This window comes from Zootoca vivipara, chromosome Z1 (genome assembly GCF_965207765.1).
Source record: "Zootoca vivipara chromosome Z1, rZooViv2.hap1.1, whole genome shotgun sequence".
NCBI lineage: Eukaryota > Metazoa > Chordata > Lepidosauria > Squamata > Lacertidae > Zootoca > Zootoca vivipara.
In genome coordinates, this window is record NC_142583.1 from 64,828,004 (window position 1) to 64,853,156 (window position 25,153).

Consider the following 25,153-nt stretch of genomic DNA (forward strand, 5'->3'; position numbering starts at 1 on the left):
CAAGGTTTTTTTTTTTTACCTCTGGAACCAGTTCTTGTAAGGATTTAAGAGAACCTGACATGTCAAAGTAGAGTAACCAAGATTGAGAAACTGGTTTGTCCAATGACACCCAATTTGTGGACCTGGGGTGGGATCTGAATTCAGGTCTCCAAGTGCCTTCAAGATCATGCTGGATCTTAGCAGCTCGCATTGTCCTGGGACAGTGATGGCGAACCTATGACACGCGTGTCAGACGTGACATGCAGAGCCCTCACTGCTGGCACGCCCCCCATCGGCCTATTTGCGCTGTTGTTGTTGTCCCCCCCCCCCATTTGTACTTCCGCTCCTCCTCACACTAGTTTGTCTCCGCTGTTAGAACCTGGATCCTTTGTTGTTGTTGTTGTTGCTAGTAGCCAGAGATTGGTTTTTTAACCCTTTCTGTGCTGTTTTTTCTGGCACTTTGGCAGACGATGATTGGGTGTAACAGCGTTCATTTTTTAACCCGTTCTGTGCTGGGATTTTTGGCGCTTTGGCAGACTATGTCGGTGCTGCGTGTTAGTTCCAGCGAAGGTATTATTCGTCATTTATTTCTGTTCTCTTCCCCTCCCCCCCAAAAAAGCGCAGCAGCTTTGGGGCACCCCCCCAAAAAAAGCAAAGCAACTTTTGCACCCCCAAAAAAACCTCAAAAACTTTGGTCAGCAGCTCCCCCCAAAAAGCACTTTGTTTTGGGTTTGGTTTGGTTAAATAATTAGTTTTTGGTTTACAGTTATATATTACAATTATACATTTTTTGTTAAAGACAGACCAACCGATGAGGCCACTACAGAAGAATCTAGTGCTTTTTTGTTTTGTTTTTTAAAAAACGTGTTTTTTGGAATGATGCAATCAATTCTTATGTTGATTACACAACAAGGGTGAGGAGAGATTTTGCATTCCTTGGCTTGGGGGGGGGGTCACATAACTCCATACCCTCCAACATTTCTCCAATGAAATTAGGGACATCCTAAGGAAGAGCAGGACATTCAGGGATCAAATCAGAAACCAGAACAGCTTCTGTAAATCTCCTTCAAAGACGAAGACACACACACACAAACTGAACAATGACTGTTCATTTATAGTCAAAGGCAATCGGGCAGAACAGCTACTCATATGAACTGAGAGAGGTGCAGCTATGCAAGTCATTTTCATAAAACAATTAGCTCTCCAAATATCAGGTTGGACTCTCAACAAAAACTTTTAAAATACACCTTATTGCCAATTCCTTATGCCCTGACGGGAGAGCAGTTGGAAGGTCTTGCACTGCTGCAAGGCCCCTGTACACAGATTAGGACGCTGTCACAGATTTGCTTCTGTAAAAGGGTTTTGTACAGAGAGAAGGTTAAAGACCTGTGCGCAACACTCAAGTTAGCTGGACTTTTGCATTTCTTCTTCTTCATCATCACTGTCATCGTCTTTCACCTTCTCTTCCACTTTTTCTTTCACAGTTCTTTTGGGGAGAAAGCGCTCGACATTTAAATCCAAGCTTTCGCTTGTTGAACTGCAAATGCTCAAGTGTGTCACAAACGGGCCTAGAAAGAAAGAAAAGGGGGAGGAAAAATCCAGCTTATCACTTTGGTGCTCTTGCCGACAGCCAAGCAGCATGCGCTGCGAGATCTAGAACATTGATCACACTGCCCTAAAGTTATTAAAAGTGTTGTAGAAAATAGTACACGGTCAGGTCTAGCCAAAAGTAAAAAGCACTTTTAAGGCTCTTAAATTTCAGTGTGAGAAATTTAAGAATTTACTAAACTTGCCTATGGAAAATGGACGTCATGTATCTGTTCTCAGCTTTGGCTGAGAAACTTAGCTTTGACCTAAATGCTGTAATGAAATGTGTAAAAATAAAAGTTTGCTGCTGTCACCAAATTGATATCTGATAGATTGAGCTCTTTCACCTCCACATCTGGCGACAGGAGAAGACCCTGCTTCCATGCTGGGATTGTGAATGTGACAATCTGCATTACTTCTGTAAACACGGTTATTTGCAGTATCTAGTGGCAAACCTTGGCTTTTAATTTTATTGTTGAGCTGGTGTTGTGGAGCAGTTTAAGAGTGTGAGCTGGAAAGCCCCACAATTTCAAAGCTTAGCTCAAGAGAAAAGGGGAAGCAGCAACAGGAGACACTATTTCTATGTTGCACTGAAAATGGTTTAAAAACACATTTGTGTTGGGGCGCAGTGTTCTGTAGTCTGAGGAGGAGAGTAACTTGCTCAAATTATCCATCTGCAACAGGGGTACTTAACCTGTGAGGCAAGGCGAACATGAGAACCAGATGGTGACAAGCAATGCAACACAGAAGACAATTGCTAGGGCTGGTTAGATGTCCTCATGCCACCCCATTCTGTCTATCTCGGATAGACGATAAATCTACTTGTCAGAGCATTTGGGCTTTGAAACCCCAACGACCTCAGTGGGTGGACTGGTGGTAGAAAGCAAAAAAGATATCACATACTGTTGTATAATATTAATATTAATATTAATATTAATATAATATTAATAGTACAGATAACTACAATACATATATGAGAGAACTACAATACAGTGGTACCCCACAAGATGAATGCCTCATGCAACGAAAAACTCACAAGATGAAAGTGTTTTGCGTTGCGCGAGGCGACTCGCAAGACAAAGTTTCCTATGACCACGCTTCGCAAGACAAATAGGAATGCATTAACTAAATGGGTAGACCGGGTAAACCGGGAAAATTTTAAACCATGCTTTGCAAGATGAGTTTTTTGCTATACAAAGCGACTTGCAGAACAAATTAATTTCATCTTGCAAGGTACCACTCTATCTTGTCATCAATTTTAGCCACTTAGCAACATCGGTTTTCATCAAAATTGGGGAATAACCTAGATGTTTAGAAATGACAGAAAAATTTTAAAAATGTAAAAAAGGAGGAACTTTTCACATAGAGATTTACCAAGCAAGACCTCAAGATTTACAAGGAACCAAAATAGATTTCAAATTACCTCATCATACCACAACTTTTTAACACCCCTCAAATCAGGATTTTTAAAGATGGAAAAAATCAACACGCCCTAATGCGCAGCGTGACAGGAAGTACGGATAACAACGGTTCTGTGTAACTTGTTGCGAGTCTCTTGCTTGCAGTGAGAGAAGCAGAGAGAGTGTGTCTTGGACTTTTGTTAAGACTCTGACAACGGCAGAGGTGAATGTCTGTATACAGTGGTACCTCGGTTTAAGTACTTAATTGGTTCCGGGGTGCCATTTGCTCCCCGAAAAGTACTTAAACTGAGTGGCGATAGCGTGCGTGCGTGAAGCACCGATAAAGCATTTCTGCGCATGCGCGAACCGCGCAGATCGCTTCTGCACATGCGGCGGAACCCAGAACTAAACACTTCCGGGTCCGCGGAGTACTTAAAGTGAAAGTACTCAAACCGAAGCATACTTAAACCGAGGTATGACTGTATATTTGCTACCAATATGCTTTAATGCCTGTCAAGTAAACCTCTACACTTGACTGAATCTTTATGGCGTCCATGAGTATTTATTGGCCACTATGTGTACCTTCAACCCAGAAGATGCTTCCAAGGAAGGAACTGTGTTGAGATGCAACTCTGCTGAGTATGGATACTGGCACACACATGCAGCGAAAGTGATGCCGGACCCAATCCTTCTAAATCATCCATCAGAGGTTGATGGATTGATCCAACCATTGCAAATATCGCTGAAATGATGTGCATGGAGTGCTCTGAGTACGTGTTAATGTTTATTATGTGATTTCTACTCAAGGAGGTGTAAGGCTTGACACAAGTAGAAAACAGAATGGCTGCCGGTCCCTGTCCGGGTTATCGTCATTCTTGGTGCCTATCCTGTATTAGCTGGAGAAGGGCAAAAGAACAGCAGGCAGAAATCTCCAGGACAATGGAGGCCCCGTATAAATGTAACACCCAACTGTGGGTTTAGTTACGTGCACGAGCCTGGAGCTTGCACCCTCCTTCTCCTCTCCGTGCACGGCAGGAGGAGACATGATTGTTCGTATTTTAGAATAAACTGTTTGTTGTTGTGTCTGAAATCAGCAAAAATAATGGTTTGTTCAAACCACAGTTTCTTAAAAGGCCAGGATACCAAACCATCCTCCCTTGATGCACTACGGTTTGAACAAACCACCGTTTGCCAAGTTCAGACGAACAAAAAAATAATAATTGTGGTTTCTTCTAAAACACAAACCGAAGCTTTAAATCTCTTTCCTTTGCATGCAAGGGGGAGGGGGAGGCCAGGCTCCAGCGGATTCCTGGACAGATCAATGCCCCCTGATTGGTTGCTCCCTCTGAACTGGGTGGGTCAAAGGCTATGCTGGCTGAAATTTTTAGAGATGCTACTGGGTCGCAGGACCACCCAGCTTCCTCACATGAGGCCAATGAGAAGTTATTTGCTAAGGCGGCCAAGTGGAGGTTGCCGCTCTAGCCTTTACAGCAGTGGTGAGGGTGCAAGGGCTGAATGACAACCATCCAATTAGCATTTATATAGTGTTTCTCGTTTCATCCAGTACAGTGAACAAAACAAAAGTCCCATATTGCAGGTGTGTTTGGAACTGGGGATTCCAGCCTAAAGTGTATGTCCTTAACTGCCAACACCATCTCTTTTTTAAAGGACTTCCCTAAGGCAAAACCAAACTGCTTAAATGGTAGGAGAATTGGAAGGGACTCTGAGGATCATTGCAGCTGTCCCATACAGGGATTGAATATATATCAGCACTTGCAAATTTAGGGACATATCCCACCTTAAACTTATCAGTTAATATTTCTTTTTTTAAAAGAAACCAATATCAAAATTTGCACTCGGACTTTTCAAAGCCATTCCATCGGAATCTGCAAAAAGATGGTGCTTGGTGTTTCAAAAGCTGCCAGGATTAGGCTGGAGCCAGAAAAACGTCAAACACCATTCCAAGAGGATGAGAAAACAGCTTCCAAAAGCTTCCCTCTGAAAGGAAAGAAGCAGGCTTACTACTGTTAATGATATCCTTTAAGTACATCCCTCTTGACATAGCGCTGCCTGTTAAGTGTTCCTTATTGCTGGGCTTGCCTGTTTGTGTCGGGGTTTTTTTAAATAAAAATAAATAAAATAAAGTCATTTCCCCTCCTTGGTGGTGGAAAGGTGCTCCCTTTATTCATCTGTGTAATATAATTAGCTTTTAGTGTCAATTAAGGGACTAAAAGAGAAGAGCAGCTTACCATAGCTCAAAGGTTTGTATTTACAAACGTCTTTAATAACCGCATCCAGATTGGCAACTATCTGATCATTAGGCATATCCAGCTGAAAGAAGTTAATGCAAAATTAATGAAGCAGAAAACATTAAACGCTCCCGGATTAATAAAAACTGCAGCGGCTGGGGTAAATATTTAATCAGAGTTCTGGGCTTTTGTTTTTTAATAAAAAGGAAAAAACCATTTTCCTCTCTATTAAAGATGCAAAGTGCCATAAATGCCATTAGCGTCATTAGCTTAAAGATATTCTGCTGTGAAAAAAATATATATTTGTACTCCAACTCAACCACTGTAAATATATAGGTGTATATACCCACTGCAAGAATCCCTGCTTGGGCTGCCTGCTATGGGATTGACTCTCAATATGTAAATCCTCAGATAAAATCAAATCTGTAAGGTTTAATATGCAACAAGCAGCCTGGGAGCCCAGGGCAAACATCATCTCCTTGGGGGTAAAGGGAAGGAGAGGAAGGCAAACTAGTCAGAAAGAAGCTGTGGTCTGAAGTAAATCAATCTATCAGTCTTAGTTAAAATATGGATTGAGAGAAAATTACATACTGCGCAAAGATCAGCCAGGGATTGTAAAATTCTCATCTGCGAGCAAAGCTGTTTGTGAACATTCCATAGCATCTCATCAACAAAGGGCTGAGGACTGACTTCGAGCATCAGCTGTGGCGAAACCACCGGCTCTCCAGGTTTTGATGAACTACATCTCCCATCAGCCCCAGCAAGAATGTAGCCAATGGCCAGGGATGACTAGAGTTGTAGTTCCGCAACTTCTGGAGGGCCACACCTATCCTACACAAATAGTGGGGCAGTATTGTTCAGGAAGAGGGTGAGGCTGGAAGTCTGAATTGGCCCTGGGAGTCTTTGCAGGGCGGTTTGCAACATGGAAAACACCAAAACCCACCACACACTTAGCAAATGCAAGCAATACCTCTCTCCACCCAAAGACACTTGAAAAGGCCACAGGTTGTAAGGCTAATTTAGTACAGAAGACTTCCTCAACGTAGAGCGGGGCTTCCCAAATTTGGGGCTCCACAGCTAGTTGTGGGTTTTTTTGGACTACAACTCCCATCCTCCCTAGCCAGCAGGACCAGTGGTTAGGGATGATGGGAACTGTAGTCCAAAAAACAGCTGGAAACCCTGATGCAGAGGAAGAGTGAGGGGAGACCAAGAACGTTAAGAAGAGCTCGGCTGGATCTGGCCAAAGGCCTACCTAGTCCAGCATCCCATTCACACAGTGGCCAATTCGATGCCTATGGGAAACCCAAAAGCAGGGCTTGAGTGCAACACCCCTCTTTCCACTGGGGATTCCCAGCAACGGTTATTCAAAGCCTCTGACAGCAGAGTGCCTTTAGGGATTAAATGGGAGGTGCTTCATCCTAGCCCAGACACTAAATAAATATTTCTACAAAAAATATGCTTTCTGGTAGACACATAGGAGAGTTCCCCTGGGCCCTAGGCCACTGAGAAGCAGCAAATAGGGAGAACAGCTCTCTCTCTCTCTCTCTCTCTCTCCCCCCCCCCCCTCGCTTCAGGCTCACGTATGTGACCACACTGACAATCTCGTCTTGGAAACTCTGAAGACATTCCAACTATATTTCTGGCATTCACCAGATCCGCAGGTAGCCAAGCAGATCTGGACACAAAACAGTTTTTAATATACAGAAGGTATTTTAGAAACGCAAGCGGCTGACTCTGACTTCATGTGAGTGGAAGTGCCTCTTCTAAGCTGATGTGCCACGAAGCACCAGTACACTGTCAAATTAAGTATGTGTCTTGCTCCAGAATTGTGTACTTTATTAAATTAAAACGCATACGATTAAAGTCACTAAGATTTCTTTAACTACGTGACAATCCAATTTTTAGACACATGGTTTTCTGCCAGGTATTACAACTAGGCAGTTGCTGAATGTCACCTCGACATTGCATTTCAATGCCATTTTGTACAGTGTGTTGTACAGAGGCAAATCCACTCAGATAACTGCAAAGGTTGCCATCCCCCCGATGCCCAGGGGACTATCCCATAATCTGAGAAATACTGACCTATTCAGTATACAGTTTGCTGCCCACCCTGGGCTTTTAGGACAGAGCAGGCTATTAATGTATATTATTAAGGGGCTGCTCCTTGCCAACGTGATGTAAACCTTGCTTTCTGGTGTATTCAGAAAGGAGACCTCTTATGTTAGCAGAGGGTAATGATTTGCAGACTTCCCCCTCCTAACTGACTGTCCTGTGGGATGACCCATTTCGATGTGTTCCTGAAATGCAACAGAGCAAACGAAGAACGAAAGCTGAGTACCTGTGCGTACTTTCGGTAAATGATTAACAACGGCTCAAATTCGGGCCGGACAGGTTGCCAAAATCCCTTGTGAAACTTACCATTCCGATGGGAGTGTGGATGAGGTTACCGTTCTCTACTTCATATTCGTGGCACACTTTAAAGAACTCAAGCATCTGGATAATGTCGTAACTGAGAGAACCTGGTTCAAATGGGGGGAGAGGTGGAGGGAAGTGTCAAGACCAATGCTGCAGGACAAACAAGCTGTGTGTCAACAGGCGTTCTTTGGTGAGGCCGAGAAGCTCGTCACACGCCACAGCGGGGACCTGTGTGCAGAGTACCATTCCCTGGTGCTGAAAGAATGCGAGGAATCCTGTCTGCACAGCAAAGCCTTGCTATGGCTAACATTTGGGGGCTGAGCAGGTTCCCAATCTAGATGTTTACAATCTGCAAAATCTTGCAATGCAGCCCAGCAGCTGACCTCCACTTCTTCTCGCCTGATCCCTAGAGGACAAGGGCTCCACTGAGGAAGGGAGGTATCCTGCACCCTTGGTTCCTTTTACAACCACTCCTTGCTTTGCAGGATTCTCTCAGCACCCTTACGCTACAGCAGCTAATCACCATTAAGGATTAGGGTTGCATTCAACTAAATCACAGAGCAGGGTGGATAAAAATCAATGATTTTTTTAAAAAAATAAAAAAACGGATTTTTTTTTATTTAAATTGATTTTTTTTATTTAAATTGGATTTTTAAAAAATAAAATGCTTTTTGAGGAAAATATATTACCATCCAAAGGTTATTCCATCATGAAATAAAGATTAGTTTTTTAATTATGTAGAATAATGTTGTATATGTTTAATTTTTGGGATAAATAAATTCCATTAATCCATTCACAATGTCATGCTCTTCCAGAGGTTTTTGTAAGATTATTGGGCAGTTTCTCTGCCTACAAGATATTATCACAGATGCTTGGTTTACTTTTGCAGTTCTCAAAACTGAATTTGACTCAACAGAGATCACATGCCTCTTCTTTACAGCAAAAATGTTATAACATGAACAGAGTTGAGAAAAAGACCTTAATCCTATTGTTCAACAAACCTATGAATACAGAAACAACCCCTTCAGTGCTAAATTTCAAGAAGTTCAGTGAATAGAATAGAAACAATATTTTTCTGATTGTTTGGAGTGGATAGTATTTAGGTTTTTCATGTGTAGGCTGGGCTGACAGTCTAAATTTCTTAAAATATATATATTTTGTTTTTGTTTAGCCAAGTTAGTTAACAAACATGGATGTTTGTTTAAGCAAATAACATATGCTGTAATGTTATTGTTTCAGTTGAATAAATCTATTTAAATCGTTATTATTAAGGTAATGATTATTTTTCTCCTTCCTAAGTACAACAGTAAAGTTGTCCAAATATGAATGATTAACCTATTAAACTGGGGATAAAAAACTAATATGAAAAGTTGTTATTCTAAAAATCTTCATCTACTTGCATATTAAAGTTATACCAGCAAGAATTAGTCTTTATGTAGAAAACTATGATTTAAATCAAGCCTTACTGACTAGTTATTTAAATCGTGATTTAAATCGTGATTTAAATCGTGATTTAAATTGTGATTTAAATCAAATCCACCCTGTCACAGAGCAACTTCTACACAAGTGCAGTGTAAATTCCCCCTGTTCCCGCCACGTCCCCTGTGTTAAGCCTTTTGCAGGAAGAGTCCTGTGACTCCTCAAAGGCTTAAATGGAGGCCGAGACGTTTGGCCTTCCAGATCTTGCTGAACTACAACACCCATGGTTCTAGTTACAGGTAGGTAGCCGTGTTGGTCTGAGTCGAAGCAAAATAAAAAAATTCCTTCAGTAGCACCTTAAAGATCAACTAAGTTTATATTTTGGTATGAGATTTCGTGTGCATGCGTATTTCGTGTTCGTGCGTATCTGAATGCATTTCGTGTTCGTGCGTATCTGAAGAAGTGTGCATGCACACGAAAGCTCATACCAAAATATAAACTTAGTTGGTCTTTAAGGTGCTACTGAAGGATTTTTTTAATTTTACAACACCCATGGTTAGGGGTGGTGGGAGTTGCAGTTCTGGAGGGCCACTGATTCCCTGTCCCTGGCCTGGCTCCTGTGCAACAACTGCCTATCTGGTTGTTGTTGCTGTTACAATTTGTACAATGCCCTTTATCAAAATACATCCCAAGGCTGTGTACAACCTTAAAAACACATTACAGAACACCAATGATAAAAACATGATAAGAACGTAATAAAAAGCATGCTGACAGTCTAATAAATTGGCCTATTGATGTGGCTCATGAAACTTCATCGGGTGTGTCTGCAGCTGATTTCACAGCTGCTTTATGGGGTGTGTTGAATGTTGGAAATGCTTCCTACAGAAAACCCCCAAACATAATTACTGGAAAGGAAGCGATCAAGGAAGGTTACACTCATGCAAGCGTCTATAGTGTTGTAGCCTTACATTCTTAAGGAGACATAGCATGCTCACTAAAATGTTGACCCTCACCATTTCTGGTCCTTGGGAACCTTTGCTTCAGCATCCCCCTCAGAGGAGTAATCTTGGATGACATTGTCGGCACGCCAACATAAAAATCTGCCTTGATTTCACCATCCAAAATCTGGTGGGGAAGAAGAAAAGATTATTATGATTTGTGCAGAAGAAGAAGAAGAAGAAGAAGAAGAAGAAGAAGAAGAAGAAGAAGAAGAAGAAGAAGAAGAAGAAGAAGAAGAAGAAGAAGAAGAAGAAGAGGAGGAGGAGGAGTTTGGATTTGATTTCCCACTTTATCACTACCCGAAGGAGTCTCAAAGCGGCTAACATTCTCCTTTCCCTTCCTCACCCGCAACAAACACTCTGTGAGGTGAGTGGGGCTGAGAGACTTCAGAGAAGTGTGACTAGCCCAAGGTCACCCAGCAGCTGCATGTGGAGGAGCGGAGACACGAACCCGGTTCCCCAGATTACGAGTCTACCGCTCTTAACCACTACACCACACTGGCTAGTAAAAGTCAATAATCAAAAAACGAACACTCAATTTGCCTCCTTACTTCCTTGCTAGGCCTAAGAAGAGCGGGGGGAGAGAGAGAGAGAGAGAGAGAGAGAAGAGAAGAGATGAACCTGTCTTCCTTCAGGGGACTTCAACTTCCACCAGCCCCGGCCAGCCCAGGGAAGATGGGAGCTGTAGTCTAACACCATGGGATGGGCCACGAGCTTTTCAAAAATGTGGTAGCTATGTTTGCCCTAATGCTGAAGCAAGGCTGGTACCTGCATCCTATTTAAAAGAGGATAATGATAGCACCGGGACCCAGGTGGCGCTGTGGTTAAACTACTGAGCCTAGGGCTTGCTGATCAGAAGGTCGGCGGTTCGAATCCCTGTGACGGGGTGAGCTCCCGTTGCTTGGTCCCAGCTCCTGCCAACCTAGCAGTTCGAAAGCAAGTCAAAATGCAAGTAGATAAATAGGGACCGCTACAGCGGGAAGGTAAACAGCGTTTCCGTGCACTGCTCTGGTTTGCCAGAAGCGGCTTAGTCATGCTTGCCACATGACCTGGAAGCTATACGCCGGCTCCCTCAGCCAATAATGCGAGATGAGCGCGCAACCCCAGAGTCGGTCACGACTGGACCTAATGGTCAGGGGTCCCTTTACCTTTACCTTAATGATAGCACCAGGTCATGCACAAAAACCCTTTCCCATGCTGTTTCTGAGATGGACCTACCTTTCCCTTCCTTGTTTTTTGCTGCTCCTATATCCTATGCCCTTCATGAGACAGTCTCCCAGTAGGGATTCACTTACCCCTCCCATGAAAAGCAATGATGCAAATATATTGCTTAAAGTTCAAAGCTTAGCATCAAGGCCAGAAGTCATAACAATCAGAAGGCGACGATAACTTTTTCAACGGCTACAAACGGCAGCAAGAATGTATTTCTTATACATAAAGTAATAAGGGCTTGGTCTACTCAATCAGATAAGCAACAAACCCATGTTGGAGACAAATATTTAATGATTTGTCAAGATGGCAATCTAACATATAAGCCCCAATAATACTCAAACAATGCTAGTGCAAAAAGAAGGGCATTTATTTTCATTTGAAAGCAGGAGGGCTGCTTTTTCTTTGCTTCTGCATAAATGACCACGATGTTCATGATCATACTGCAGCTGAGGCAAATATTTACTTTGTGCACTCTCAGTTCTAGGACGGGGGGGGGGGAGGAGGTGAAGTGGAACGGCCTCTATTTTCTCTGTCTCACAATGTGTAGCTTGTAGGGAATATTACAGTACATTCCCACTACAACCAGGGACAGCATTTGCCAAAATCCAAAGACAGCAAGTTTTCCCATGTGCAAATTTCAGCATAATTGGCTAAATAGTTTTCAAGACATAACAATAACGTAGCATGTCAAGGTTCTGCTCTGGGATGAGCCAAGGAGGCTAAAGCTGTAGAAGTAAATATTTTAAATTCTGTTTTTTGGTTTGCAGGAGGCATCCTCATTCTGGAAAAACACCCAACCAAGAAATCAAAAAGCTGAATCATTTGTTCTAATCTAAACTCTGAAACAGAGAGACGCAACTATTCAGCTGAGAACACATTATTATTATTATTATTATTATTATTATTATTATTATTATTATTACTTTGCCCATTAGCCTGGGGTTTCCCCGGCCACTCTGGGTGGCTTCCAGAACATATATAAACATGGTAAACAAACATCAAGCATTAACAACTTCCTAATACAGGGCTTCTAAAATGTATCTTCTAAAAGTTGTATAGTTATTTATCTCCTTGACATCTGCTAGGAGGGTGTTCCACAGGGTGGGGGTGCCAAAGCTGAGTATGTCCTGTTGAATATTGCAGAGAATAGGCAGACTTTCTGGAAACATTCAGTTGCAAGCTGGCAGGATGACCAGGAACAAAATGCTGCTACTAGTAACTTGTTTACTTAGATATTTATTATGCACAGAAGACTCACAAGTTACTATATACAAGATACAGACACGATCTTAACTCTCTCTCTCTCTGAACAAACTCCAACTAACTCCAAGACTCTCCTACACACACAGCCAACCACCAACCAACCACGGAGAAGTAATGAGTCCAATAACAGTTGTATCCAAGGCTCCCATATCTCTAGGCAGAAAACTTCTCTGCTCAGTCTTCCTGGCCTTCGGCCAACTCACTAATTGCTTTTGTGAGAAGCTGATCAGAAAGCATGTAGGCAAAATCCCAACATGTCCTCTGCCTGGTTCCCTTTAACTTCACTCCTCAGAATGTGGGAACCACCAAAAGGCCCTTGGAGATGGACCTCGGTGTCTGGGCAAATCTTGGGTAACCCTTCCTGACACACATGCATCAATTTGAGCCAAAAATTAGAAAATTACAAATATCTCTTCATTTCAGTTGGCAGAATCCCTTAAAAGAAACATACGCACAAAACCCAGAAGAGGTACTTTTTAAAGGGAATTTATAGCAGTCTTTAAAATTCTGTTCTGCAACAACTTCAGGAGACCCTTGATGCCAATATATCCCTTCCCCTATAAGGAACCTGAAAATATACTTTAGATTCTAACCTTCTGAAGTTGTGGGATCCTGTTGGCCTTCCAAGTATCTCCAAAATTTCAGCAGCCTTGAGTGGCACCACAAACAATGACAAGGGTAGCTATACTGGGGGGGAAATGTGATCCCAAAAAAGGAGCAGGAAGTAACAAGTATACATGTTTCTCAGTTGGTTCTGGCAGTGGACTCTTTTGAAGGGCTGCAACCAGGCTGTTTATGATAATAATAATAATAATTTATTTGTACCCTGCCCATCTGAATGGGTTTCCCCAATGCTAGTATTCTCCCGCAAGCAAGATACAAATGATCGAAAGTGAGAAAGATTAAAAGAACTGATTTCAGATTACATAGATGCTTTCTACTTTTCTTTAGGTCTTCTCACAGTACTTAATTAATGTCATCTGTTAATTGTTCGGTTTCTGATAATTGGTTCTCATGGGAAACTTACAAATTCTTGCTTCACACAATTAGCTCAAGGCAGTGTCAATTTACTCTTGGCAGAAAGCCAAGGTCTGCCTGGCCTGGAAACTACTCTCTGATTGGTTAATGACCAGCACTGAACTCTGTTATCTAGGAATAGCTAGCACAGTTGTTTCTTGCTGGGTGTTAGGAGTAGGAGTGCTGTGTATGGTCGGAGAGAAAGAGAGAGAGTAAGGATTTATTTTGCTTTGCTTTGTATGCAGAAACTCTGCTGGTTTTATTTTCTTTTAATAAATCCTGTAAATAGTTATTCTGCGTCTAGCCGACTAGTCATTTCCACCTCAACTAGCTTCTGCGCTGTGCAGGAAAACTCTGCTACGTTTGGGCTAAAGCCACTAGAGCTATGCCTGACACTTCAAAATTCTAAGATTAATTACCGGCTTGATTAATTCAGTCCCTCCTGCAAATGTAGCTCCATTTTCCCTTGCTAGAGCAGCTTGGTCTGCATCCTGTAAGGAAACGAAAGTTCAGAATGAAGACAATAGGAGCACTAGATATTTTCCCATACAGCTGGTGTTTCTTCAAGGCTTTCTAGGCAGATGAACGTGCTGCTAGGTAGGAAGTGCAGACCCCCCCTCTCCTCTGGCTAAGTGATAGGTGTGTTTTGACTGGGTGGCCCCAATGAGTGCACCAGAAGCTGAATGGACACAATGGGCACAGCCATGATCTCTTGAGGTATCAGCTAACCAGTTAGAAATCTTGAGCATGCATTAATGCTTTAAAAAGTGCCTCGGATGACAAGACAAAGGCTACGTTAATCGAGTATATTTTGCAGGAATCACAGCACCCAACAGAACCAGGTTGAGCCGCTGGATATTTGACAGGTCCACCAGCGGACTGCGGTTTTCCTTCTGCCCAGCCCCACTTTATAGGGCTGTTGTAAGGGGTTATGGATGTGAAGTACTCTGAACATTCCCTGATATCACTTCACCCATTCCAAAATCAAGCTCTGGCTCAAGTGTTCTCAGGAAGATCATAATCTAGAACACACTGTACCAAACACACACCATGGAGAATATACATTTGGAAAACCTTCTGGATATAGCCAAAACGATGAGATATCTGCTAGATTCTGCAAGAGTGGCATCAAGGCCACTGCCTCAAAACACTTGCTCAAGGAGGCATTGCAGGAACATGCTGTAACTCACCGCTGTGAATACTACGACCTTATGGATGTCATCTGTGAAATGGTGAGGCAGACGAACTGTACCAACGAATGGTTCCAAAGGTTTCTGAAAGGTGCCAAAGCAAACACGCAAAATTGAAAAGCCTCACATTATTGAATTCGGCAAAATATATTTACTTAGTTGACAAAGGCAAGTTGGTTCAAAATTTAGATATGTCCTCTGTGTTTCTTTTCACGTGCACAGAAACCACATTAAGATTTTTAAAAACTATTTAAAATATACATAAAATACACAATAGTCAAGGTCCAAATAACTGCTCAACTAGCTTCTATGAGCCAAAGGAAGCTTTGGAATAGAGATTCTTGAACAAAAGCTGCCCTCCCCCACCATGTAATATGGCAATTCTGAAAACTGATGGTAAATTCAAAATTAGTTTGTAAAATAGCATGTGGAGGTGGGGAAGGGTATACTGTTCAAAGTAAGAAGCAAATCCTACTAGGCATATAGCAAACCCTTGTTGGCTCCAGCCCCTGAACATATCCCTATAACCCTCTTCAAAGATCATCACCACAGGCCAAACATTCTGTGGTGTGTTGCAGAAAATATCCTGGATGACCAGAGGCTTCCACCTCGCCTGTTTCTCCTTCCAATAACATTTTTGCGTTGATAATTGCATTGACACAAATTTAGACAAAGGTCTCCCCAGTGGAATGAAGGCCCACGGCAGAGAGGGGCAGAGCTCGCAATACGGTGCAAGGTTATAAAATACAAGTGAAGATATTTCAGCTAAACGTTTTGGGAGCCCTTCGTCGGGCATCATGTCTGAATGAGCAACCTCCGAAAAATTGTGCTGAATGTTTTTTAAAAAAACTAACTAACTTTCAAAGTCCCAGAAATAATTACAGTTATAAAGGAAAGCGCCCATTAATACTTGCAAACTATGAGCCTTTTCCAGTGTACCTTCTTCTCCATTGCCATGTCCAGGGTCATATCAATGTATACGTGCTGCTTGGGGGAAGTGAAGTCCAGTTGCTGAAATGTCTTCAGCATCTCTAAAGCCACTTCTGCCTCATAAACTGGCCTTTGATAGCACCACGTCAAGTAAACATCGTCCTTTGGCTCACTTGGCAAGGGAAATGTGTAAGGGTCTTTTTTTTTCTTGGGCTCTGATTCTGCGGTCTTTTTTCTGGCGTCCCTTCTGGGTTTCTTTTCTTTTCTTTAAGGAAATGGAAATGATAAATAAAACAGCCCAGCCCAATACTCTTACTATAAAAACACATGTTTCTGATGGCTGGAAGTTGGAACTAAAACAGGAGAGCTGTGTCAATCCGTGGCAAAAGAGAGGGAAACATTTCAAGGTGCCACAGGAGGCTGCTTTGTTTTAGAGAACTGCCTACCAGATTATGAACTCACTGCTTTCCCTCCCTCTTGGATACTTTTAAAAAAAAACCTCTTTCTTCTTTTTACACCCGGAAATGAAGCCAAGACTCTAGCACTAATCTTCAGGTAGCAGATTGGGACCCACAAATGTGACACATCATTCTCTTATTTTGTTGAGAAGAAAATGTATATCCTGCCTTGCTCTGCAATGTAATAAGGACCCTAACTACAATACAAACAAAACAACAATTAAAAGAACAGATATGAAAACAATTTTAAAAAAATAAATAAGAAGTATAGGGAGATCTTGGGAACCAAGCCCTGCCTCAGAAACAGGTTTTCTTTCTGAACTCAGCTACCAGCAACATGCTTGCCTGAACCTATTCAATGTTGCTATTGATACTTTGATTTCAAGCGTCTTTTATTAGTAAGTTTAAAAGAAATAAGAGTTATTTACTTACTTTGAAGCATAGTGTCTATTGGAAATCAGCAAATTGGCAAAACTGGGAAGCACTGCAGATTGCTGACAAATTCTGGAGAAAATACGGCTAGGGCATTGAGCTGAAACTGTTTAAAGACAGGGGGGAAAGAAACCATGCTAATGAGAGCCAGGAATCAGCAAAGCTGCAAAATAAGTTATGTGACAGAACTGGCATTAATAGGCCTTTGCATTTAGTGATTCCAAGGATACAGTATATGATTTCTTACCTTCCTTGCACCATAAGGTCTCACTGCAGGTTATAACAATATAATTACACAATTATAACAAGTAAAACAGTTCCAAACAAAAGCAGTATAGATTAAATGTGACACCAAAAGGCCTATGTAAGGTCCAAGACTGAGCACACTTGGGCTGTGTACGTACTTCTCTCCACCACTAGTTTGGGAAGGAGTGCACACACATGAGTCAGAATTTATATTCATACTGCATCTATTCGGTCATTTCTTGCTATATGCTGCATTTTGATTAGCTTTGAAGTAAATTAAGAAAAAGAACAACCTAACTGCGACGGGGTGAGCTCCCATTGCTCGGTCCCAGCTCCTGCCAACCTAGCAGTTCAAAAGCACGTCAAAGTGCAAGTAGATAAATAGGTGGAAAGGTAAACGGCGTTTCCGTGCACTGCTCTGGTTCGCCAGAAGCAGTTTAGTCATGCTGGCCACATGACCCAGAAGCTGTACACTGGCTCCCTCGGCCAGTAAAGCTAGATGAGCGCCGCAACCCCAGAGTCGTCCGCGACTGGACCTAATGGTCAGGGGTCCCTTTACCTTTTTAACTGCATTTTAAGCTGGTAATATGTACACAGCCTTACTTGGAAGTAAAATTTGTTGAAATCAGTGGTATATTTTTCTAACTAGAGAGATTTATGGTACAGTTCTCACTTATTCCTCCTGTCTTCTCCACTTCTGACTGCAGATGGGTACTCTCTCACATATCTGAATGTTCATCCATTAAAACATGCCTCCACATAGAAAACGAAATGTCATGTTTGAGGCTACGTTAGAACACATTCTTCCCTAGTCTTCTTTCTGAAAGGAATGTTTTGTGTAGAGGAGCATTCAGTCTGCTGCCAGAAATGATAAAGTCATTTATTATTTCATTGGGAGTTATGTTAGAATCTTTAGAGAGAATAACTGTTTCTACTCCAGTCATCAAAATCAATTTGGCTGCTGAGATAGAATGAATTGGTCCATCAGTAAGCAAAAATGTACTATGATATGGGATGTTTTCCAGGTTAAAGAAGTAACTCAAGGCTAGGGAGCTCAACATAACTACCTGAGGACTGGTTGCATTGAGTACACCTATTAGAACTATGGCAAGCAAAATGTGATATTTAACTCATGCAACCATTCTAACTCATGTTTGTATTTTAATGAAATTTATTGATCCTAAAGTTATCAACCCGAGTTCCTGTATGGGACCCTTCCATGTTCAATGGGAGTTATGGGCCACCACACATAAAAATTGGTTCGCCAACTTTAGTCCTTTTAGGTAAGTGACTAAATCCAGTGTGGAGCAATCCAACAGTACCACTCATATGGTATAATGCAGTGTTTCTCAACCTTTTTTGGGCCACGGCACACTTGTTCCGTGAAAAAAATCACGAGGCACACCACCATTAAAAAAGTTAAAAAATTTAACTCTGTGCCGCCCTATATTGACTATAATTATGACTGTAAGAAACACTTGCCAATTGCTGTGTTGGTTGCAATCTCCTGTAATAAGGCTTCACAAGCCGTCCGGCGGGTCAGCGTTGCGTATTGGCGGCCACCAGGCTCGTTTGCACTGAGCTTTGGGAAAGAGGAGGAGAAATATTGCTTTCCGGCGGGTCAGTGTTGTGTATTGGCGGCCGCCAGGCACGTGACAATGGAAATCGCCCTTTTCGTCGTGGCACGTCGCGGCACACCAGCCAGCGTCTCGCGGCACTAGTGTGCCGCGGAACAGTGGTTGAGAAACGCTGGTATAATGCCACCATAAGGTCTCAAGAACAAACTACAGTACATTAATAGTACATTCTATTAATTTAGGGAAGAGAAACCAAAACCTGGCTCTGGAAGAAGAAAAATCTCAGCAAATCAAAGAGCATCACATTATGTATTTTTATGTTGTGAACCACCTTGTGATCTCCGGTTGAGCGGCAGTATGCAAATTTAATAAATGAAATGAAAATTCCATTACTATACTGATCCTTACACACATCTTTCCCTACAAGCCTTTCAAAAACTTTTGCATGCTTTAAAGCAGGGTGGCAAACCTTTCTTTCCTTTCACAGTTTTCTCTTATCATAAACAGCTTCAAGGTTTGTTTGTTTGTTTGTCAATCAAGCAGTGAATAAATCTGATCAAGTAAAATAAATGTATTTAATTTTTAATGATTTTTAATTTTATACATTTCAATAATGTTACAATCATTTTAATATTTCAAAACTTGACTTCCTTCCCACTCTTTCTGCAGTTCCTTAAATTATTTTTAATATTTTCTGTATATCCAAATTAACTTAATTTGCTCATTTACTCATCTGCTTTAAATATATACTCTGATAAAACTGCAGGCTGTTACAATACTCCTGCCAATGCTCTCATCTGTTTACAGTTTATTTGTAAATACTGTAAATGCAATCCAAGCCCTTATTGCTGGAAATAATTGCTTCTCTCTGCCTTCTCTTCTGGCAGCGCTTGCAGTGTAATCCTATATAAGAAGTCCCATTTGAGTTCTCTGGCGTTTGCTTACAAGTGGAGGAGCAGAGGACCCTGCTAACTACGGCGCCTTCTGCCTTAAAACCTCGCAAAAGCGAGACCGAGCACAAAAAAACCCCCAAAACAAAGCACGTTTTCCAGGACCGGGGAAGCGGGGACGCCTCTCACCTAAAACCGGCATGCACCGAGCTCAACGGGAGCCGGTTCTCGGAAAAAGGACCCTCAGCCCTAAAATATTTCGAGGAGGGGTAGGTGCGGGGGACAGAAAGCAGCCGCCCCACTTCTCAGCTCTCACCTGTCCTCCAGCAGCATCTCATCACGGGCGCCGCCATCTTGCCGGGCGGAGGGAGGAAGCCGAAAGGTGCAACAGCAAACCGTCCCCGGCTGCCCCACGGAGCCGGACAGGGAAGGTTCCGCTCCTGAGGAGAAGGGATTAAAGTTCCTCTTCTTATTCAAATCGTTTATATCCCCACCTTTCTCCTCAAGTGGAGATTCAAGGTGGCTTACAAACATGTAAAGGCACCCATTACAAAAGACAGAGAGATATAAAGGCGCTTAGTTCAAAGCAATGACCAAAATGACCAGGGCACAGAGCAATAATAATAATAGTAGTAGTAGTAGTAGTAATAATAATAATAATAATAATAATAATAATAATAATAATAATAATAATAATAATAATAATAATAATAATAATGCACAGTTGATGGTGAGGCCCTGTGTTCATTTATCTGCATCATTTGGGAAGACAGGCGAACTGATGTCAGTGTACTGGAAGGAAGCAAAGATCACCAGTGTTGAAGCAATGATTCTTCAACGTCAACTTCGTTGGACTGGTCATGTTGTGCGGATGCCTGATGACCGTCTTCCAATGCAACTACTCTATTCCAAAATTAAAAATGGAAAGCGTAATGCTGGTGGTCAATAACAGAGGTTTAAAGACTCATTCAAGGCACATCTATTTTTTAAAAAAGTAGTATAAACACCAACAAACTGGGATACACTGGCCTGCAAGCGCTCCAGTTGGAGAGCAGCCTTTACCAAAGGTGTCATGGACTTTGAAGACGCTCAAACTCAGGACGAAAGGGAGAATCATGCTAAGAGGAAGGCACGCTTGGCAAATCCACACCGTGAACAACTCCTGCCCGGAAACGTATGTCCCCACTGTGGAAGAACATGTGGATCCAGAAATGGCCTCCATAGTCACTTATGGACTCGTTGTTAATGACCCGGAAGCTGCACACCGGCTCCCTCGGCCAGTAAAGTGAGATAATCGCCGCAACCCCAGTCATTCGCGACTGGACCTAACAGTCAGGGGTCCCTTTACCTTTACGGAAGACAATCTTACTCGGCTACATAGCTGCCAAGTTTTCCCTTTTCTCGCGAGGAAGCCTATTCAGCATAAGGGAAAATCCCTTTAAAAAAGGGATAACTTGGCAGCTATGCTCGGCTACGAGTGATCGCTAAAGAAGAAGAGTAGGCCTAATAATGCACCACAGAGTTGATGGTGCAGCCCTGTGTTCATTTACCAGCACAATTAAACCTGTTCTTGACTTTTCCGGGAAAAGGAAATTGACGAGGTGAAGGGGTGGGCATAGCTGCCAAGTTTTCCCTTTTCTCACGAGGAAGCCTATTCAGCATAAGGGAATTTCCCTTAAAAAAAAGGGAGAATGTTATGTACTGAGCTGAATCCTAGAACAATAGGATTCAGAATCAGCGGGAGCTACCCAATCCAACTCCAGGTGGAAGTGAATCCGCAACCTGATTGGCCTGCTGGAGCAGCCAATCAGGCGGCTGGCAGAAGTGAATCTGCTACCGGATTGGCCTGTAGGAGCAGCCAATCAGGCTGCAGGCAGAAGTCAATCCACAATATAATTGGCCCACAGGTGTAGCCCTGAAGTAGCCAATCACGCAAGGCCCATTGTGTAAATAATGTATATACTCATTATTGGCAGCTATGGGGGTGGGGAGAGCAGCAATGCGACATCGTCTAGTCTCCTCAGTCGGTAAAGCGTGTAGCTCTTAAATGTAGGTTCGATCACCACTTGGGGCAAAAGATTCCTGCATTGCAGGCAGCTGAATTAGATGACCCTCGTGGCCCCTACCAACTCTACAGTTCAATGATTCCTCGGAAATACCACCAGAATGGATGCTCCGTTAACAGGTCTGGCCCACCTATGGGGCAAGGTGAGGAGGTTGCCTCAGGTGGCAGGATTCCCTGGGGCAGCAGATTGTGATGCCCATCTTTCTTTCTTCCCCCTTCACCTTGTTCCGGATTGTAGACGTTCACATCTTTTCAGCGGTGGGAACTAACTTACAATCCCATCCATTTTTTTCAATTACATTTTTAAAATTAGTGCTGAAATGCTTTCCTGGCTAGAATAATTATTTTTTTAACCAGTATTAAAATATTGGTGAAATATTGCTGAAATGAAAGAATGTTATAGCATTGTTGTTGTTGTTGTTTAGTCGTTTAGTCGTGTCCGACTCTTCGTGACCCCATGGACCATAGCACGCCAGGCACTCCTGTCTTGCACTGCCTCCCGCAGTTTGGTCAAACTCATGTTCGTAGCTTCGAGAACACTGTTCAACCATCTTGTCCTCTGTCGTCCCCTTCTCCTAGTGCCCTCAATCTTTCCCAACATCAGGGTCTTTTCCAAGGATTCTTCTCTTCTCATGAGGTGGCCAAAGTATTGGAGCCTCAGCTTCACGATCTGTCCTTCCAGGGAGCACTCAGGGCTGATTTCCTTAAGAATGGATAGGTTTGATCTTCTTGCAGTCCATGGGACTCTCAAGAGTCTCCTCCAGCACCATAATTCAAAAGCATCAATTCTTCGGCGATCAGCCTTCTTTATGGTCCAGCTCTCACTTCCATACATCACTACTGGGAAAACCATAGCTTTAACTATACGGACCTTTGTCGGCAAAGTGATGTCTCTGCTTTTTAAGATGCTGTCTAGGTTTGTCATTGCTTTTCTCCCAAGAAGCAGGCGTCTTTTAATTTCGTGACTGCTGTCACCATCTGCAGTAATCAAGGAGCCCAAGAAAGTAAAATCTCTCACTGCCTCCATTTCTTCCCCTTCTATTTGCCAGGAGGTGATGGGACCAGTGGCCATGATCTTGGTTTTTTTGATGTTGAGCTTCAGACCATATTTTGCGCTCTCCTCTTTCACCCTCATTAAAAGGTTCTTTAATTCCTCCTCGCTTTCTGCCATCAAGGTTGTGTCATCTGCATATCTGAGGTTGTTGATATTTCTTCCGGCAATCTTAATTCCGGCTTGGGATTCATCTAGTCCAGCCTTTCGCATGATGAATTCTGCATATAAGTTAAATAAGCAAGGAGACAATATACAACCTTGTCGTACTCCTTTCCCAATTTTGAACCAATCAGTTGTTCCATATCCAGTTCTAACTGTAGCTTCTTGTCCCACATAGAGATTTCTCAGGAGACAGATGAGGTGATCAGGCACTCCCATTTCTTTAAGAACTTGCCATAGTTTGCTGTGGTCGACACAGTCAAAGGCTTTTGCATAGTCAATGAAGCAGAAGTAGACGTTTTTCTGGAACTCTCTAGCATTATAACTCTTTAATGCTAATTAAGGGGGGGGAACATCAACGCTGCAACATGTTCTTTTTCCTAATTAAACGCTTCCAATCTACACTTATGGTCCATTAAAAAATAAGTAGCAAACTACTGCTTAAACCAAAGTGATATGTGTAATGCTGCAATACTAAAAGCAGTCTTAGTGGTGGCCATCATTCTAGATTCAGGTAGATTCAGTGTTTGTCCGACGCAGGTGAAATATATATATTTTTTAAAATTGTCCAGTAGCACCTTAGAGACCAACTAAGTTTGTTCTGAGTAAAAGCTTTCGTGTGCATGGTATATGAATAAGTGTGCATGCACGTGAAAGCTTATACCAAGACAATTTGGTATAAGCAAATTGGACAATTATTTTTTTTAAAAATATATATATTTGGTGGCCATCATGTTAGAGATGTGGTTTCACCCAATCAAACACTTTCTATCTATGCTTCTGGTCCACAACAAGTGTTTTGGTTTTTGACATTTCATGATTAATAATGGGCAATCACACTTAAATGAGTAAGTACTTAGAGAGGTGTGTAGGTGGGTAGATCCAACTATCATCTATCTATCATGGCTTGAGAGTTTTTGGGATAGCTCGGTAGAGCACAAATCTCAGGATTGTGGATTCAAGCCCCGCACTGGGGGCATTGCAGGGAGTTGGACTAGATGACCCTCGCGGTCCCTTCCAACTCTACGATTCTGTGATTCAGGTGAATCAGACCACCACTTCCCCACCCACAACAAATATGCTGCAACTGTTGTTTCGGAAAGAATATGGTGGTGCGGTGGTGTTTATTTATATCCCACCTTTTTCTATCACAGGCAGCTTACAACTCAAGGCAGCTTACAACTAAAATAGAACAGCTACAAACATTAGGGGGAAAGCAATCCTTTTTTAAAAACACACAATTAAACATCAATAGATTAAACTTTTAAAAATTCATCTCTTTATCCTAATTTTAATCCAAAGGGGGAAATATTAAAACAATTATTAAGATATTTTTCTGCCTGTTGCATAAAAGGTCATTCAAGGGAGTTAACAATGTTAAAAAGAAATACTATTAAGAACAGGAAACTTGAAGTGGTCCAACATCTAAGGATCCTTAGGGACTCCAGAGGCTTTGATAACAGGTACACCATCTCTGACCCTACTTGGAGTCCCTCATGCTATTGGGAGCTTTTTGTACAGGAATCTTTTCCATTCATCCCCCATGTTGTCAGAAGTGTTCAAATGAACAGTCCAAACCTTGTTGGTCCCACAGCGACACTCGAGGGGCAACATTTAGGAGAAAAGTCCCAATTGTATGGGAGGTCAATTGCAATTCCACTTGTATCTTACAGTGGAAGACAGTTTCAGCTCCAGGTTTTGGAGAACTCTTAGGCAAGACACCCTCCATGGACCCCCTACCTCGGTGAGTTTACCTCCGCACTGCGGCAGATACAACCGGCTCATGCCAATGCTCCCCTCCGCTGGAAAGTAGACCCACAACAGAGGCCCAGCTACGCTGTTCCGTGGTGCTGGCCCTGGCAGAAGAGAAATGTTTGTTATTTATCAGGAGCCACCTGTCTGGAAGCAGCCCTGTGTGTACACACTTTGGCTTTAAAGCACATTCAAAGCATGTTTTCCCCCTCAAAGAATTCTGGGCACTGTAGCTGAGTTTTGTAACTCCGCAAGAGGGAAACAACAGTGCCAGGTCACTCCTCCTGAAATGAAAAGGAGGTGAATCACCAAGCTTGCGATTTCACAAGGGATTCTTGACCTTTTGAGTTTAGTTCAACCGCCGCATTACTCCTTCGGAGTCTCAGAGGTTGGCAAAGATTCAGGGCGTTCCATCCCAAGACTGCGGTTATTATAATCCGCCTGTGCTCTTGTTACAGGAACAGAGCCCGCACGGTTGGGCTAAATCAAAGCTTTTAGTTCACCTGCTGAGTAAAACACTAGGGACTTGCTTTAAGCATTCATTATTCGGTTTCCTTTTTAATTAGCACGACTTTGGTCTCAGGTCAAGTGAGTTTAAATGGGATCATGTACTCCAGATTTAACTGCTTGTTTTCTTAATACCACAATAATTGCATGTGGGAACAAAACGGGACAGCCATGGAGAGGGGACGGTTATTGGATCTGGAGCAGGCCATTTGTGTGTGAATGCATATCTACTCCAGGGTTGTGAACCTGGCACCCATGGGAGATGTGGCACCCATGAAGACTTGCACTGGTCTGGTACCCTTGGGCAGGTACCCCCAGATTCTGAGCTTTCAGATAAAAATATAAAGTAAGTTT

At 42.5% G+C, this 25,153-nt stretch overlaps 1 protein-coding gene across 2 annotated transcripts; it reads right to left on the bottom strand.

Moving 5' to 3' along the window:
- Positions 1-1,073: 1,073 nt before the first annotated feature.
- Positions 1,074-19,625, bottom strand: MRPL1 (mitochondrial ribosomal protein L1). Of its 2 annotated transcripts, none has more exons than XM_035111811.3 (9): positions 19,579-19,625; positions 16,550-16,655; positions 15,669-15,924; positions 14,730-14,813; positions 13,959-14,030; positions 10,063-10,174; positions 7,634-7,734; positions 5,216-5,297; positions 1,074-1,547 (listed from the first exon to the last, which is right to left on the bottom strand). In XM_035111811.3, exons 1-9 carry the CDS (start codon positions 19,613-19,615, stop codon positions 1,384-1,386), a joined length of 1,014 nt encoding a protein of 337 aa, XP_034967702.1. In that variant the 5' UTR covers positions 19,616-19,625; the 3' UTR covers positions 1,074-1,383. The 2 variants fall into 2 exon arrangements, with proteins under 2 accessions (XP_034967702.1, XP_088516734.1); XM_088660608.1 differs by having other exon boundaries at positions 19,452-19,625.
- Positions 19,626-25,153: the final 5,528 nt, after the last annotated feature.

Coding starts and splice junctions, on each gene's coding strand:
- MRPL1 (XM_035111811.3), bottom strand. CDS start 19,615: ATGGCGGCGCCCGTGATGAGATGCTGCTGGAGGACAG. Junction 10,175..13,958: donor GGACTGAATTAATCAAGCCG/GTAATTAATCTT, acceptor CTTCCCCACCAG/ATTTTGGATGGTGAAATCAA. Junction 5,298..7,633: donor TCCACACTCCCATCGGAATG/GTAAGTTTCACA, acceptor AACTTCTTTCAG/CTGGATATGCCTAATGATCA.